This window comes from Cornus florida, unplaced genomic scaffold (genome assembly GCF_030987335.1).
Source record: "Cornus florida cultivar Cherokee Brave unplaced genomic scaffold, ASM3098733v1 CherokeeBrave_3.0.0_Hap2_Chr10, whole genome shotgun sequence".
Lineage (NCBI taxonomy): Eukaryota > Viridiplantae > Streptophyta > Magnoliopsida > Cornales > Cornaceae > Cornus > Cornus florida.
In genome coordinates this window covers 90,255,941-90,274,158 of record NW_026775580.1, presented here as the reverse complement: position 1 = coordinate 90,274,158, position 18,218 = coordinate 90,255,941, and the positions used below count along the sequence as shown (strand labels likewise).

Sequence of the window (18,218 nt, the reverse complement as noted above, 5' to 3'; positions counted from 1 at the left end):
ACACCGAAAAATAAAAATAAAATAATATTTTACTTAAAGATATATATATTTTTTGAGGAATATATTTTACATCAAAACAAACAGAATTTTTCAACCTATTGATTAAATGTGAAGAGCTATTTTATATTTAAATACTATTTTTTATACACTTGAACATTAAATTTTTTTTATTAGAGGGTTTAAATCTTGAAAAAATATATGTATTTAAAAAAATTATGTTCATAGGTGACCTAATATGAAAAGTCGTTAGAAAACACAATAATAAAAAATATATATAAAAAAATCACCTTATAATCATAAGAACATTTTTTCAATTTTAAAATAAAATACCTACAATACCCTTAAAGCAAAATAATAATAAATAAATAAATAACACTTGTCGGCACAAATTTTATTCAAAATATTTTGGGGGGTTTTGTAAAAAAAATTTAGTTAAAATTGCCTATTAGGAGGCAATTTGCTACAAATTTTCAAATTATAAGAGTTTATATGCATATACTAAATAATGGAATTGTTTATTACATATTTTTTTTTAGAATTACTTCAAATACCAGTCTCAACATATTGCATCATCATATAGAGAAGAACTTTAGGTTACATTACCATGTATGTGATCGAAAGATGTGGTTCACCATTTAATTGAAGAACAGCCTTTGACCATATATGGTGTGCACTATGTACAAGGAGCAATGCTGATTGAAGATCAGCCTTCATTAGGGTGTGTTTGGCTCCCTAACACCATGTTCAGGCCCTCTTTCAAATACACTGGCACGATACATGTTTCCTCAATGCCTGAACTCCAATATTCTCCAGCACCCTCACCTAGTTTTTAACTGAAAAACTCTGTTGTACCAAACTGAGTGAAGGATCATGTGAAATAAATCGTACTTAACCGGCTTTTTGTGCCAAAGAAAATGCTTCTGCACCATCTTTACTCTCTGCTGCATTGCAAGGTACTTTTCTTCTGGAATAGAAAGAAGTATGTTCCTCAAATTCGGGATGTCTTTCTCTGGGATGAACACAGAAAATGTTTCCCAGTCCAATATCTCAAAGAATGGGGGCACATAGTTATCTGATAAGATCACTGGTACGCACTCATACAATATGGACTCAACCACTCTAGGTGTGTGGACTTGATAGCCCCTGGCACATATGCAATATTTGCTGCTCTTCATGTGCTCCCTGTATGGTGCTTTGCCCTCTTTATCACGAGGCATTGGCCCAAAGATCTTCATGTCGGGTTCTTTATCCTTCCAATACTGTAGCAGAATGGGACGGAGATACCCATGCATGCCTCCTGCAAAGAAGGCCAGAATATGTCTCTGTGAAGGAGGTTTTCCTCCTATACCTTTTAGGGGGTCCTGCAAATTATGAACATATGTCACAGGTAGAGAAACATCCTTGCCTATTTTGAAGCCGCTGGCTATGTTGGCGTTGCAAAGAGCTCTGATGCAACTCCCCATACTATTCCTTGTCATCCAAGGAGCCTGCAGAAAATCTGGGTGTCACTAGGAATTTATATATGTTCAATCAATTAATACACAAAATAATATCAAGCTGCATTTGAATTAGGCTTAGAATGTGGGTGGCAGGTTACAGCTTTTGATGGCTTTCAGATTTTCTCCCTTCATACTTCAGAGCGAAAGAGAAACAGACTAACGTAAGGGGACCTTAGGAACCTTCAACAATTTGGAAATGGTATGGATCATCAGGGTTCAATATTACCCAAAAGTTCTACAACTGACAAAAGTCCTACTTCCTACTACATCAGCAGATTGAATCAGTCAAGATAAAGCATCATGGATGGTTGGCTTATGGCTTCACAGTAAACTTGAACACACTAACTGCTTAATGTCCCATCTAATATGGATTAGGACGTGCCAAGAGACCTGAGCTCATTCTAAATTATATTGCTTTCACTATGAAACAAGATCACATTATCAAAGAATGTAGATTGAGATTGAGCTTTAACGACATGAAAAATGAAATCTGAATACAAATTAAGACACGGAAAGCATACCCAATCATGACAAGAAACACTAAAATGATCTGCTCCTCCAGTTCTGTTCCAAAAACGATACTTGCCAGCAATCATGTCCACATAGTGCTTTAGATATTTTTCTAAGTCCCTCTTACTCGCAAACTTTGGTTCATTAAGTGCAAGCCTTAGCTTTAGTGAACTGAAAGGAAAGTAAAACAAGTGAGCTTTTGTGGGGTCCCTCACCACAAATTTTTTGTTTCCCTCTATCAGTTTCATGAACCATCCTTCAGAAGCATAAATTCCCCTCAAATATGGCTCATGGAATATCGGCTTCTCTCCTCTATAAATATAGACTTTGAGTGTTCGTTCCATAATTTCGTAACTCCTGCAATTGTATCACATGGTTACTTCAGCCCAGTCGGATAATGGGTTGCTTTCTTGTGGAGTTTGGTAGTTTAACTTCCATAAAGGCACACCGATATGTGGTCTCCATTTACATTTAGTGTCTTTTTGCCATGTTTAACCTTGATATTGACGCGACTGCAATTTAAGTATGACTATACAAGCATGTGAATATCTTAGTTTGAACATATACGTTCAATCTACCACATACATGGGGCGTAGACATATAATGGCAATATATTTGCAGTCAAAAATTTAAATGCATGTAAGATCCTGAAAAACATGCAGCTAATACAGCCGGGCCAAAAGCATCCACTATGATGAATACTAAAGAACTGGTGATGGGAACATAAACCCCATGCTCATGAATTATGCTTGCAACGCTAGCAGGCATCTTTTTTGGTAACATAGAAGTCATCATTCATCACCATAATCTATAGTTTTAATTAACTGCTCGATGGAGTGGTTTTACCTTGGCTACATATTCTACTACTGAAATCCATATTTTTTCATAAATGTTGGATAAAAAGGTTTACCATCAGTATCTACCCAATTCCCCTTATTTTCTTAGTGCCAAAGATGGTGCCTATTCTAATGTGTGATAAAGGCATAGAAGTTTAACCAACAGTAGACATCGTTATGCATAGCTAGGACACCGAGTACAAGTGAAATATTCAATATGTCATACGAACTACTGTACTAAAATTTGATATATATATTACATAAGTTTGTTTAGATACACTTACCTTTTAAACATGGACAAATTTCGAAAAAGAGAAGCATGGAGTCCTGGAGCATTCCTTATAATTGGAGCTTTCACAATTTGTAATCTTGCATCTAGAAGTTGTCGATCACGTGCAGAAGACCATCTTGGCCTCTATAACCAGTAGAAAAAGAAGTCAAAAATCTAAAATACATAATGTAATCCTCATTTCCCAAATTAAAATCTCAACTTCCAGATCCATACCATTGAATTAGAATAAACAGAACTCTGAATCAATAACAAATTCATCTCGTATATTGATATTGTTTTCACCCCGCTCTCCTCCTTAATAGAATTAACAGCCAATGAGGAATTATTGCTCAAAGTAATTGAATTTTTTTGCATCGGCTCAGAACTTGCATCCTTGGGCTGGGTTTCCGTAGTGTGTTTGTCAGTGTGTCCTGCAGATGCATTGGCAGCTACAGGTAACCGTGGAGGTCTTGAATCTGCATCTAGGTTTTCCATGCCATTTGTAAAAATTCTTGGTGACATGGGAGGCAGGGCCCCAAAACCAGTTCGATTGTGAATTCCTCCTAGGATCGGGGCGCTAATTGTTTTTTGGTCTTTGCCTAGAGTAGAATCATTATCTGATTCCTTAACCTGCTCCAGGGCACCAAGTCCTATTCCTGTAACCTTTTCTTGAGTAAAACTATTATCTGTCCCCCTAACAGTTCTGATTGTTGAACTGTTATGAACTGTTAAACCCATCCCCTCATTATGCGAGTTCCTCTCCTTGTCTATTTCAGAAGAATTATCAATATCTCCATCATCATCAGATGCAAAATCATAGTCTGTGTCCTTTCCGCTCATTCCATTCTCATTCTTAGCTTTTCCATCCAAATCCGAAGCATTAGCATTTGTGACCACCCCATGAACTATATGAATATTGGTTAATTTCGAACTATTCAAAAGGGTGGCACTTTCAACCGTCACTGACACTGAACCCTTATTGGCATGAGGTAGAGAGGGTGAATGCTTTTCATAGGGAAGTGCAAATAACTGAAACAGAATTATAGCAGCAGCTAATATTCCCAGGATCAACAGAAGTCTCTGGATTTGGGCATGACATAACCTTTGACACTCAGCTCCAATTTCCATATCATAAGTTGGCAATATTCAACCTATCATCATAGGTACACACTGGAAGCTGAGTGACTGATAAATGACCCCAAATTTTACTCCATGTCCTGAAAAAGGATTTATCATAAAGTGAGTTCTCCTTAATTAAACCGATCCTTGGACCTACTTATTAAGAATCCTATATTCAGTTCATAACTTCAAAAATGTAGATAATAATATGTTGTACAAAGCGAAAAAAAAGAAAGATTTAGTGATCAAGCACTGATATACTTGGACTTGAAAAGGCACTGAAAATATAAATAAATAAAAAACTCAGAAGCAAGCTAAAGCTCTTCTAAAATTCTGCAAGGAAACATCATGAAAGTGTTCATTTCTAACAGTGATACTTCCCATTCAAATTCAAATTAATTTTCTAGATATTGTCCTAATTAGTTCAACCTATTAGAATTACTTAACTAAGTATAATAATAGTTTTTGCAATATAAAAAAGGAGCTAAGACAACAAAAGTAGATTAAGAACTGATGCTTTGTACAATATTGATATTGTTGATACTACTAAAACAATGAAAATAGAAGTAAATAGAGGGAATTACCAATTCTGATCCCTCGCTACAGCAGGTCCTAGGGAGGGAGGATTTGAGAGTTGAGACAGACCTACCATTTGGTATTAACAAAGTGACAGCTCGGAGACTCGAAATGACATTAATGTTCAATCGTTAAACCACTAAATGAGGTAAAGGCTCTCGTCAAAGTCGAATTTGAACCCGACACAACCAATTTACTATCTCCATCAAGTGGGTAGACAAAGCCGGATCCAATTAATCAAAGTATCGGATTTGAACCCGATACTTTTATTGTCCCTACTTGGGTTACAAGCCATAAAGCACGGATATGGACATGGGTACGACATGGTATGTTTACAGAGACACTGACAAATTTTTTAAGTAAAATAAGACATGGACATAGCAGTGATACATCAATAATTAATAGCATAATATATTATTATACATTAAAAAAAAAAAAATTTGCTCATTTGATCCAAATTATCATGAATGTAATCAATAATTTGGAGTTTAAACTTCGACCAAAATTGTTTTTGATTTTTAGAACTTTATCTCACTTTTCTTAAATCTTAACACAATATGTTAAAATTGCATTGAAACCTATTTTTTGTAAATAAAAAAAAAAATTTAAAACTAAAAATTGAAAACTACCCCATTGTGTCTTGAAAGTCTCCCATATATAACTCCACAATGTCCCAGCAGTGTCCAACCAAAAAAAAGTTAAAAATATTCACACTCTAGGACACTTTTAACTTTGCTAGACCCGTGTGGAGTTGTGTCTCATGTGTGTACATATCGAACACGTGTCTGACACGGCCGGGACACTCTCCAGAAGAGTGTCCCTGTTTCCTAGGTTTACAACCCCGTCTAAACGGACTCGTGTAGTGAAAATACAAGTTACAGCAAACCTTCAATCTACCATTGGCTCGCAGAGAACTAATTGGTCTTTTTCAAATACAACAATCAAAGCAAATTATTGTATGTCAATACATAGTTCATTCAAAGTTGATATAATTCATGAAGTCTTTCAAAAATAACCTAAATTCAGAATGCAGTACTTCTGAATCTTCAGAAACGCAAAATAAAAGTACAGAACAAAGTAATTTATGAATATTCCGTCTACAAAACATATCCAATTATCCATCCAGAAAAATCTTGTCTTGGGGGCCGATTTCTAGGGAAAATGTTTAGTAAACAAAAGTAGTTCCAAGTGTATGAACTTAACTTTCCATGAAGCAAGTCCCCTGTTTGTTTCTGAGGAAATGGCGGTGGAAAGTAAATGAGATTTTTCACAGAAAAATTGTTAAGAAACAATCGAAATACTGAAGACCCAGATTAGTAGTACGTGATTGACTGCAGGAATTTGAAACTTCTTCAAAAGAATAAAGAGCTGAAGTTACCCGAGATTGAAGCAGAAGGAAGATCGACAACGGAAAGACCCACTTCAGAAAATGCATCCACTTGAGTGAAAGGATAATACTTAAATTGTAACCGATAGGACCCGTTTATTTAACAATAATACTACTCCGCTATTATACATCATAATGATCAAATATAATACTATACTGTAATACAGAATACCCAATTAACTGGTGATGAGAGACTTTCCATCACTTTCTTCTTACACAATAATCTATATATAAATATATATATGTATGTATATTTTAATCAAAATGAGAAAGAGAAAGAGAAAGAGAGAGAGAGTTTGAAACTTGCCGACAATACAGAAGTTTGTGGAATATACAGTGATGGGTGGTTTTGACTTTTGAGTACGTTTGCATTTAATTAAGGATAAATTATAATGGAATTTTTTGCAATTAGATAGTAGTTGAGGGGAATTTTTTTTGTAATTTGCCCTTAATTAAATGCAAACGTACTCAAAAGTCAAAACCACCCATCACTGTATATTCCACAAACTTCTGTATTGTCGGCAAGTTTCAAACTCTCTCTCTCTTTCTCTTTCTCTTTCTCATTTTGATTAAAATATACATACATATATATATTTATATATAGATTATTGTGTAAGAAGAAAGTGATGGAAAGTCTCTCATCACCAGTTAATTGGGTATTCTGTATTACAGTACAGTATTATATTTGATCATTATGATGTATAATAGCGGAGCAGTATTATTGTTAAATAAACGGGTCCTATCGGTTACAATTTAAGTATTATCCTTTCACTCAACTGTTTCTCGGACTGTTTTTAACTAAGGTTCGTTAAAGTGGTTATAGGTCGAAATTACTCCCTTAAAAGATTATCCTTCAGACAATTTCTCTCTTCCCTCTTCCAGTCGAGTAAACCCTCTTCCCGTCGAGTAAATGCTCTCATTCCTTAAAACATAAAGCCAATAGTAGATCAAAAAAATTAACATGTTGAGGTCTCAAGAATATTCACTTGTACACTTAATCTATGACTTAATCTATGACTTATTTTGAGTGATTTCATCCATGTAATTGAACAAATCTTTTGCATGAAAAAAGTGTTATGTTTCCTTTGATTTTTTACCATCTTAATAATAAAAATTTAATAAATAAAAAATAAAAAATAAAAAAACCATCTTAATAATAAGAGTAAGTAACCTTTCCAGAAACTACCTCTTATATATACTTTGTCCACATGGTATGTAATTTTGAAGTAGTAGGTGGTGGAATCAAAACAATATATGATGAGATGATAAATCCATTTCTCTCAAACTCAATGACTTAAATATCCCTTATAATTAGATTTTGTAAATTAAATAGAGGGTAACGATATTCTTTCACATTAAAAGCGTTCATATTTTTAGGTCTTTTACTTGAGTACATCAATTATAATAATTTTGTCTCAAAAATTTATTTTGGAGTATTTCGTGTTCTCGTAGTAAGAATTTTTTTTTTAAAAAAAAAAAATCAGATTTGAAAAAAAAAAAAAAAATTACGTTGCTTTTTAATTGCCAATTTTTGTCCACTTACCTTGCAGTAACATAATTCAATTAAGGAAAACAAATAAATTGGACTAAGGAAACATGACAAATTATTAATGGCGGCTAAAAATCAAGTGCACTGAAGGAGTTCTTGAGTTGCTTAATTTTTTCATCTTCCATTCCAAGTGGATTTTTTTTTTCTTGTGCGGTTGTACTCAATTTTATTTTATTAATTATACATAACTTAAATATGATTTTATTGGCTTTTCATTTTTTTGGAATTTTTCTTTGCTGCTTCATACTATTAAGGGGTAATTTCGTCGGAATAATTCTCTCAAACAATCACTTAAACGGACATCAGTTAAAAAATTCTCTTAAAATAGTTGAGGGGAGTTTTTGCCAAAAATAAGGGAGGGTTTTCACAAATGATTAATAGTTAAGGGGGATTTTTTACAATTCGCCCTTTAATTAATTTATATTTATTTTTAACAAAGGTATAACGAATATTTTCTTAAAAATAATGAGAATTATTTTTGAATGAGTTGCGAAGTTTGTGCTGTTAAGAAACAAATTTGTGAAGCTTTGAGTTTAAAAGGCAAATGAAATGCATGAATAATTAAAAGGTTAAGTTTCAGTGTCATTTCTATCATTATTTTTTATTAGAATAAAAAATAAGTAAGAAATAAGAGAAAGAAATGAGACAATTCAGATAATTAAAGTCCACTTGAGCTCAATACTAGAAATCTATTTAATTACTTATTATAAAATTTCATTATGATCCTAATAATGTTTGCTTAAGAAACCTAATAATGTTTGCTTAAGAAACGGAAGGAAAGAAAAGGAAAAAAAGAAGGAAAGGTAATAGTCCTTGTATATAGTATAGGGATGGCAACGGGGTAGGGATTCTATTCCCCATTTCCATCCCTGATGCATTTTTCATTCCCCATTCTCACCCCCATCCCTGCTTAAAATTTTGTCAGAATTTTCATACCTGCCCTCGCCCCCGACACCTTATCCCTGTCCTCGCCCCCGGCCTCAACCTCATAATTTTTTTTACTAAAAAAACACATTTTTTTTTTCTTATTTTCATATATATAATATTAATTTAGTAATAAATTATTATATGTAAGGGTATATTAATAACTTTACACTTAATCGGGGCGGGGCGGGTTTACCCCATCTCCGCCCCCGACCCTGACCCCGGTGGGAATTCATAATTTGCTCTCATCTCCATTCCCGTTTAGCTAAAAGGATCCCTATTCCCGTTATAAACGGGGCGGGATGGGGCCCTAATATACAAGATAGGTAACATGTCCAATGGATCAAGATGGAATATATCCCAATTCTGAGTACACTCAATGCAACTAATCATATTTTTCAAAATTATGTTAAAATTGGGTTGGTCAAATTAGGTTGAGATTACCAATTACTACGTTTTTATTATTATTTATTTTTATTAAAATACAAATGATCTAATAAAAATATTATTATTAATACTAATATATAAATATTAGAAAGAAAAAAAAAGAAAAAAAAAGAAAAAAAACTGTTTTTTTGTTTGCTTCTCTATATGTTTCATTTACTTCTGTGCCCTCATCTTATCTTTACAAAGGGGAACAAGCAGTAGTAACTCTGGAAGATGAAATAAAATTGCGGAACTTTCAGAAAACCAGAAGCTTGTTACTGGTTTGGTACGAACTAGGTCAAGTCGAGGGAAGAGGCACTTCGATAAATGAAGAGCTTATTGGGGGTGGAGGGTCTTTGAAAGGAAGTGACAATTGAATATGGGTATGCTTCAATTCATTGATTCTATTTCTACTTTCTTCAATATTCTTACAAATGTTGGTTGGTCGAATTATTAATAGCTGTACTGGATTGTGTGATTTGAATGTGGGTATGGTATAATTTGATGCCTTTTTCTGGATTGTGCAAGAAATGTTATAATACACTGTATTCCTGAATAAGAAATGTTGTATTTTTTTTTTTCCCGGTGAGTAGAAATGTTGTATTTGTTGGCTGATGATGAACAACTAAAAGGATTCTAGTTCTAGAATTTTAATGTTGGTAATGCTTTAAATTCAAGGATTTTATGATTCTATATATATATGTTTTTTCTTCCCATCAGATGCTATATTCTAATGTAAAAAAATAAATAATAATCACTGTGATACTTGAAAGTGGACATGCTGCTGTTAATAATCTACTCTTGTATTTTGAATGTGAATTAATAATCTACTCTTGGATTTGTTGGTTGATATAAATGATATTGTCTCTGTCTTGCTTTAATTATTGAACTTAATGGGTAGTTAAATATAAAATTCCCATTAAAATGGAACTTATGGCCATTCTTTACACACAGCATGTTGGAACAACATTCATGCTCTCGGTAGCGACAGTGGGTGTGTGAGATGAAATTCAAATGGGTGTGTACAGTTGACATGTTTCCAACCTCTAATGTTTGGCATTTTGTTGCTATCTTTAAATCACAATTCTTGTGGCAAGTACATTCAGCATGAGTAGGTTTTGGAAGAGTTCAATACAGTTTGAAACTAATCATTAATGCTTGTTTGGCATGATTTTTATTTTTATTCTTTGTCATGACAAGACCTCTTCTTGGTAGACCTATTCTTGGTAGAGGGTTTTTCATGTGGACGAAGCAAGTGAAATGCACAAGAGGGATGCAAACTAACACCAATGTGCAAGCTTGGTATTCTCTTGTGTTCATGTAGTGGAGCATAATTGGTAGTTGTTACTGTGACTAGAAAGAGTGTGTGAATTGGTGTAATTTGATTCTTAAAAGGACGAATTGGATTGACTACTAGAAAAAAAAGTGCCAAGACCAATGTCTGGTCAACTTGATTGTTTGTTCTTTAGACAAAATTTGGTAGTCATATCATTATTTTTTTCATGTTTTCGAATCGAAGAATGGAGATAGTGCATATCACATTGACAAAAGAATGTTTATTGAAGAAATCCTACAATTTGAACACTCAGAATCATGAACACTAATGCAAACATGTTAAAGTGAAAAAAACATCAATAATATGGTTCAGTTTGGCTCCCTTCTTTGGGATCTGAATTTGGCAGTGCAGATTCTTATAAACTTAAAAGAACAAGACAGAAATAATAATAATAGTAATGAGATTATAGATCAATGTTGTTCTTGTTCGTGCTCTGTGGAATTCACATCTGCACCTCTGACTTCCCCTCTTCTGGTGGACAGTACTTCTTCCAGAACCAGTGATTTTGCCACAGAAAATGTATCTCCTCTATTGGAACTTGCTTTGTCTCTGGCAGGAGGAAGTAGATGAAGAGGCTCATGATGACAATCAAGGCACCGAACAACAAGAAAATCCCATATTTGAGGTGACACAGAGACACGAGGAAACACTGAGCAACTAGGGCTGTGAATATCATGTTCACACACACCACTATGCTTTGGCCAGCTGACCTTGTTTCCAAGGGAAAGAGCTCACTTGGAACTAACCAACCCAAGGGACCCCAAGACCTTCCATAAGCCACGACGAATATGCAAATAACAATGACTAGGAATATGCCAATTCCTTTTGGAATCGGCTCTCCTTGTCCAAATTTCAGAGCTAGAGTAATGGCGACTGCTGCCTGCAGCAGACCAATTAAACAGTCAAGTAAGTTATGCGTTATGCCTGCAGTTTCTTAAGAAAGATTAATAATACATATACAATAAGTTGTTTGTAGAATTGAAATTTTACCATGCAGATTATCATTTCGGTACCAGCTTCCAAAAAGAAAGCTCTTCTACCGAACTTGTCAACCAAACCCATAGATATGAATGTAGCAAACACGAGTGCAGAACTGGTAATGGCAGATGAGTAGAGACTTGCTCCTGAACCGAACCCCAAGCTCTGAAATATGACGGGGCAATAGAAGAGAATGGAGTTCATGCCAGTGAGTTGTTGGAATGCAGGGATCCCCAAAGCTCCAATTACTAATTGGGGACGGTTCTTGCGCGCAAAGAGGTTTCTGAATGGGTGTTTTATGGCTTGTGCTGCCCTGCTTGCGTCAACAAGATCCTGATATTCGGCCTCCACATTGTTGGTACCTCTAACTCTCTCCAACACTTTCCTTGCTTCTTCTAATTTGCCTTGTTCGACGAGACTGTTTGGGGTCTCTGGTAGGAACAATCCCCCAACAAACATGAGAGTTGCTGGGACTGTGGCTAAACCAAGGGACAATCTCCATCCCCATGGATGGATCTTGTCAGTTCCATAATTTATGAAGTTGGCTACGAGGATCCCTATGCAAGTTGTGAGTTGAAACAGTTGGTTAACAGCTCCTCGGACTTTTGCAGGTGCCATTTCCGAAAGGTACAAAGGAACTGCCTGTACATACCACAAGAAGCAAGAATTAATTCCGAACTTTACAAAGAAAGTAATGATTGGGAACGTTGGGGGTTGGGGCTTACTTGGTTGCCGAATCCAATGCCAAAACCAAGAAATATTCTACCCACGATTAGCATGGCGACATTCTCTGCAGCTGCATTGAGGACTGCTCCAAGAAAGAAACTAACAGCTCCTACAAGTATACTGGCTCTCCTGCCCTTATTTCTGGTTACATACGAGGCTCCAAATGTGGAGACCAGCGCCGCAAAGTAGAGGGAGGATGTAAAGAGAGTCAGTATCTGATCGTCATATTTACAGTAATCTGTTTCTGTCAGATGTTTCTGTTTCCTTTCATAAACGTCTGGAAAGAATTTCTTCAAGAAATCATCCATGGAAGTCACTCCACCTGCAATTGTAATTACCATTACCATGGTGGTTAGGTTAGGTTCAGTTCACAGTTCATGTTCATTTCTTATGTTTACCACAGGTTGGTTGGTTACAATTTTACAAATCAATGCATAATTTGAGAAAAGTTTGTATATGCTTAAATATATATATAAATGATAGACAGCCATTTTCCAGGTCCACTACATGAATGGACTGATGGTATTGCATTATATTAAAATGAATGCCAGTTCTTAAATCTATCAAAATTAATAGATTTAAAAGGTGAAAAAAACAATGTAGGGTAGGGCCTAAAGAACAAGAAGCAAAAAACGATTCCAATTTGTTTTCTTTCTAAAAGAAATGACGAAAAGGACAATATAAAGCTGTCCAAGAAGGGATTTTTTTTTTTTTTTTTTTTTTCCTTTCTTTCCCTCTACTTATATACGAATAATTTCGACCCAAAATTGGAACAAGCCAGAAAAAAAAAAATTTCCAAAACAATTCGATTCAAGTCTCGATACATTTTGGTGCTTTCTGGATAAACTGAATAACGCGGACTTGTGAACTTCATTCAGAATTTCTTCTTTCGAGTGAGAATCATTTTATTTCGAGTGAGAATCATTTTCTTTCGAAATCGAAATGAAAATAATTACTAATCTCATAGTTAACAGAAACCCAGGTGGGTTAGAGATTTAATAAGATTTTATTGCAGAAAAAAAAAAAAAAAAAAAAAAACTACTCACCGGAAACACCAAGATCATACCCAAACAGAGACCCTCCCATGGCAGCAACCAAGCAAGCAAAGACAAAATAGCCAGTAATCTTGTACTCATAGAGATGAGCCCTCTTTCCACCCTCTGGATCACCAAATGCTGCCCCTGCCATTGCTGCTTCCTGTCAATGCTTTTCTCTCTCTAGAAATTAAGTTATATTTTTTTTTTTCCAATATGAAGCCAGCCGATTCAAAATCGAATGAGACAAAGAGGAAGAGAGTCAACCAACGATGTCAGACTCAAAGAAAGGGTGCTTACTGTACATTATAATGCGTGGTAGTATATATATATATATATATAGATAAATATTTACGTATATAGATATATTGAAAATGAATTTCAGATGAATACGGTGACAGTGAATGAGTTGTTTATTTGAGAAATGGGTGGATTGGGTATTTATAAGAGAAAAATGTTAGTAAAGATAAGTGGAATTTTAGAGATTTTTAGCTATTCTTAACCACTATTATAATATCAACGACTTTGACCTTATCAAACCGATACCATTTTGTAGCTCCCAAACAACTTCGCCTTCTTTTTAGATTTCAAATTCCACAAACATTCAACATGAGAAATTTTTTGAACCAAAATCAAACCTGATTTGTAGATATTTCCTATTTTTTCAATATGAGAAATTTTTCGAACCAAAAACAAACCTGATTTTTAGATATTTCGTATTTTTTCAATATAAAAAATGATAAGGAAGTTCTATTTTTTCGGGTAGTGCCAGTGGGACATACGACAGAATGGTAGGTTATTTTAATTAAAAAAAAAGTACATTTTGGGTTGAATTCAAAGTACTATTTAGTACACGTGGAAAGATGTTATTGGTCGGTGTAGCTCCATGAAAACGTAGTAGAAAGCAACTTGCACCACAAAAACACTTGGATAGAGAGAGATAAGGCAAATTAGGGTTTTTGACTGTATTTATATTTTATAGTTAGTTTCCTTTTGGATAGGAGACATTTAAGCTCTCCCTTATCCAGTTTTTTAGTTTAATATATTATTAATTACGTCTTACGATTTACCCAAATATAAGCTTGCCTTATCTACTTGTCTTTATTTTATTTTATTTTAAACATAACCCGTTCAGGATATATGTTTAAAGACTAAGATAGATTAGATATGTTGTTCATTTTAAATTTTCAAACTCTCTTTCTATGTATCAATAACACTCATGTGAGTATGATTTAAAGTGTTTTTGATAACTAATATGACATTTGATAACTCAATTTTATACTCAATCTTAAATGGACTAAGTATAAAGTATTTATCTAAATTAATTAAATTTTGTAGCGTAATTTGAATGTCAGCTATAGAAATGTAAGCGCTACATTTTAAGTGACAGGTTCACAAGGCTCAATGCTTAAAAGTTGAAAAAGATAATAATATATATTTTTTAATTATCATTTTAGAACTTCAACATTTAAAATCCAGCAATTAAAATTTTTAATACTTAATTTTAGTTTTATCAAATAGCACGCAATTGAATACTTAATATAAATAAATGAAATTAATACTTATTAACTAAGTATATTACAATGAAATATTGATATACCTTCACATAATTTTAAGTGGAGAAAATTTCAAATATCACTTCAGGATCAATTAGCATTAAAGAATAAAGTATTTAAAAAACCTCAATTTATATAATTGGCACCTAAAATTCAACTTTTAAGCTTTTTATTATTAATATTTAGCTTTATATATAAAAAAAATACCCACAAAAGTCGACGACAAGGCAAATGTCACAATTAATCCTATTGCATGCATACCTTCTTCCGTATCAATACAATAAATAAGAATAATGTGTTTTAAAGAAGATACTTCATTTTACATGCTTAAAAAGGAAATTGGTTGATTCTCTCATTGAATTGATTTGTGGGTAATGAGTAATGAGTAATGACATGTCTGTAATTTTTGTTAAACGATATTGTTTCTTTTTTGGGATCAAATTATCATGTAATTATAAAAACTTTTAATACAATTATCTGAAAAAAAAAATAAAAAAAATTTAATATTATCTTAATATTCATTTTTATGATATGTACCAAATAAAAGAATAGAAGTGGTTGTCCTTTTCTCTTGGTTGTTTCAGTTGCCTAAAAAAAGGGACCACGCAATTAAAGTGAACAACACAACTATGATGCATGGAAAGGGGTTGTACAGCTCATGCATGTTGGCTGTGCCTATTATTTGCTGTGCTACAAACTCATGCAATATGTCATTTTAAAGCTTTATTGATAATGTCATTGCACAATCTCTCTCTCTCTCTCTCTCTCTCACACACACACACACACACACATGTAGATAAGAAAGTAAGGAAATATCATTTTAGTCGGATTGTTGTGGTTGGTATTGTTGTTTCTAAGAATACAATAAGTCCATGGAAAAAAAAGAAGAGAAGAACACGAGTCCTAATTTATTGGGCAAAAATAGTGGCGTAGTGAGGAATTTCCTTATGTGGGAGAATCTTTAATAGTAATAATGTATAATTTGTAATCCTAGTTCGTAATTAGGATTTGAATGAAGATTTGCTAAATCAATCTTCATATGACTTTTTTTTTTTTTAAATTTAAAAATCTTTCCATATAAAATTTTTAAAAAATTAAAAGTTTAGCGGGACAGTTGCCTCCACTTGTCCCTCTTGACTACGTGCAAAAATGACTAAAAAAGGAGTACCGTTGAGCATTTCTTTGAATTGTTTTTTTTTTGTTTTTTTGTTTTTTCCTTGGAGTTTTGAGTCCTTGCGTTGAAATTTGTGTTGAGCTTGTTAAATTGAATGTCTTTCTTTTTGGTTAAAATAAGAAAAGAAAAATGGTCTTGTGCTTCATCTCAAGGGACAATATATTATATGGGCTGAAATATGTCCAAATAATAAATATGCTTGTTTTTTAAAGAGATAAAACAAAAAGAAAAAGACGCAAAAGCAATGAATTTAGCTAAAACAAAAGTCGTCTAGATTTATTTAGTTATAATGATCGTGACCAAATGACAATAATAATAATAACAATAACAATAATAATAATAAAACAAAAGTCGTCTAGATTTTTTTGTTACATCACAACAACGACCTTTAAAGAAAATATATTCTTTACGTGAGATTTGGGGAGTCCCAACCCGGATAAGCTCCTGTGAAAATTTTTAAATTTGAATACTGCAAATTGCAATTCGATATAAGTTTGGACTGAAAAGTAATAACCCGATTTTATTTTGGGTTGGACTCAATTTGCAGCGTCGGATTTTGGGTTGGACTTAATTTGCAGCGTTGGACAAGTTGAAGCTCAACTCCAACCGGTTCCAAATTTAAAAAACCAACCAACTTTATATATATATATCTTAGTGGCATATGATTGGTTATTTAGTGGAACATATATTATATGCCACATATTAAACGTGTTAGTTTTTTATGCCATGCCAATATATTTAATTATTCTAGTTGTGAAAAAATTATGATTATTTCATTTGAATTACATCAATTTAAATTGTAATTCGAAATATTAATCAGAGTTAAAAGTCCGAATTTAATGTGAAATCTCAAGCTTGAATTGAAACAGAGCTTAAAAATTAAAAATGAATTAAACTCTAGATGATTAGTATGGGTTAAATTTGAAGATTTTAGATTGAGTTAAGATACAACTCGTCCTAATTGCACTTTTAACTAATCGATTATCGGATTTGAACAGACTTAAGATTGATTGAGTTGGGCTCCTTTTGTTTTAACGTTGGACTTTGAACTGAATGAACCAGAGACCTATGGGCCTAATTTCTATGTCCTAGTTGCACCTCTAATTAATAGATTATCGGGTTTGAACAGACTTAAGATTGATTGAGTTGGGCTCTTTTTGTTTTAGCGTTGGACTTTGAACTGAATGAACCAGAGACCTATGGGCCTAATTTCTATATCCTTTACCATGGATATGGTCTGTGGACTATCCCAATCCGGAATGTAAGATGAATTTTCTTTTCAACCCAATGGAAAATTGAGAAATATAGGATGAAAAAAACTTGGATCATGATACGTAACTCGTATACTGTTGATTTATGTGGACGATGTTCTCATTTGTTTTTAACTAGAACTCACTATCTATTTATTTATTTATTTATTTATTATTATTATTATTTCTCTTGGTGCAACACTAATTGCAAAATCTATGGAAGTATTTGCCGTTATATATGTATTTTTTTTTATTTATTTAAGCAAATTCATCAGTTGTTCTCGGTATTTTTGCTACTGTTAAAAAAAAAAAAAAAAATCAGTTGTTCTCGGTAGCATGAATTATAATTTTAAGCATTATTATTATTTTTTTATATATATTTTTTATAAACTAAAATGCCAGTTAACGTTTCTCATTGTTCTAGAAAAGACAAAATTACAGCCTCATAACATAATCAGATCAGGAGTCCTCCTATCTCACATACACTTAATAATTATCATATATATATATATATATATATATAAATTTATAATTGGAATTCCTTGCTTCCAAGATGTGTAAGGGGTTAATTATCGAAAAAAAAAAAAAAATGTGTGAGGGCCGTGAGGCAGAGTCAAATTACTGTTGAAGTAGTTAAAAACGTTTCATTCTCTCTTATTATTATTATTTTTCGAATTCTTAAACTAAGCAATTAATAATTACTATACTTATTTTCTTTTCCTTTTCTTTACATACTTCCAAAAATAAAATAAAAGAAAAAACAAGTTAATCACACCAAACAGAAACCCTAATTTACCTATAAAGTAGGCATCTTGTTCTCCAAGATGGCGCGACAATGAAATCAAAGTTTTTTTTTTTTTTTTTTCTTCATTGACAAGAAATTCACACACACATCACTCACCTATCCACTTTATTCCTTTGAAAACTTAAACTTTCGATCATCCATTTTGAAAGGTAAAAAAATACCACTAAATTACAAGTCCCTTGATTTATATCCCTTTTGACTTCTCACAAATTTTATCATTATTTATATTATATTTATGTTTTGAAGTGTTCTAATGATTTTT

The 18,218-nt window shown here is 33.1% G+C and overlaps 2 protein-coding genes across 2 annotated transcripts; both read right to left on the bottom strand.

The window, feature by feature from the left end:
• Positions 1 to 472: 472 nt before the first annotated feature.
• Positions 473 to 6,560, bottom strand: LOC132280079 (probable glycosyltransferase At5g25310). Its single transcript, XM_059782197.1, has 5 exons — positions 6,190 to 6,560; positions 3,351 to 4,333; positions 3,130 to 3,260; positions 2,021 to 2,366; positions 473 to 1,487 (listed from the first exon to the last, which is right to left on the bottom strand). Exons 2-5 carry the CDS (start codon positions 4,242 to 4,244, stop codon positions 819 to 821), a joined length of 2,040 nt encoding a protein of 679 aa, XP_059638180.1. The 5' UTR covers positions 4,245 to 4,333; positions 6,190 to 6,560; the 3' UTR covers positions 473 to 818.
• Positions 6,561 to 10,711: 4,151 nt separating this feature from the next.
• LOC132280077 (sugar transport protein 14) lies at positions 10,712 to 13,571 on the bottom strand. Its single transcript, XM_059782195.1, has 4 exons — positions 13,184 to 13,571; positions 12,137 to 12,459; positions 11,424 to 12,053; positions 10,712 to 11,313 (listed from the first exon to the last, which is right to left on the bottom strand). Exons 1-4 carry the CDS (start codon positions 13,323 to 13,325, stop codon positions 10,876 to 10,878), a joined length of 1,533 nt encoding a protein of 510 aa, XP_059638178.1. The 5' UTR covers positions 13,326 to 13,571; the 3' UTR covers positions 10,712 to 10,875.
• Positions 13,572 to 18,218: the final 4,647 nt, after the last annotated feature.

Excerpts from the sequence above, each read along its gene's own strand:
- LOC132280079 (XM_059782197.1), bottom strand. The coding sequence starts at position 4,244 with ATGGAAATTGGAGCTGAGTGTCAAAGGTTATGTCATGCCCAAATCCAG. Across the intron at positions 2,367-3,129 it reads AATTTGTCCATGTTTAAAAG|GAGTTACGAAATTATGGAAC; the intron begins GTAAGTGTATCT and ends ATACAATTGCAG. Across the intron at positions 1,488-2,020 it reads GTGTTTCTTGTCATGATTGG|GCTCCTTGGATGACAAGGAA; the intron begins GTATGCTTTCCG and ends GATTTTCTGCAG.
- LOC132280077 (XM_059782195.1), bottom strand. The coding sequence starts at position 13,325 with ATGGCAGGGGCAGCATTTGGTGATCCAGAGGGTGGAAAGAGGGCTCAT. Across the intron at positions 12,460-13,183 it reads GTATGATCTTGGTGTTTCCG|GTGGAGTGACTTCCATGGAT; the intron begins GTGAGTAGTTTT and ends TTACAATTGCAG. Across the intron at positions 11,314-11,423 it reads CCGAAATGATAATCTGCATG|GCAGCAGTCGCCATTACTCT; the intron begins GTAAAATTTCAA and ends GGTCTGCTGCAG.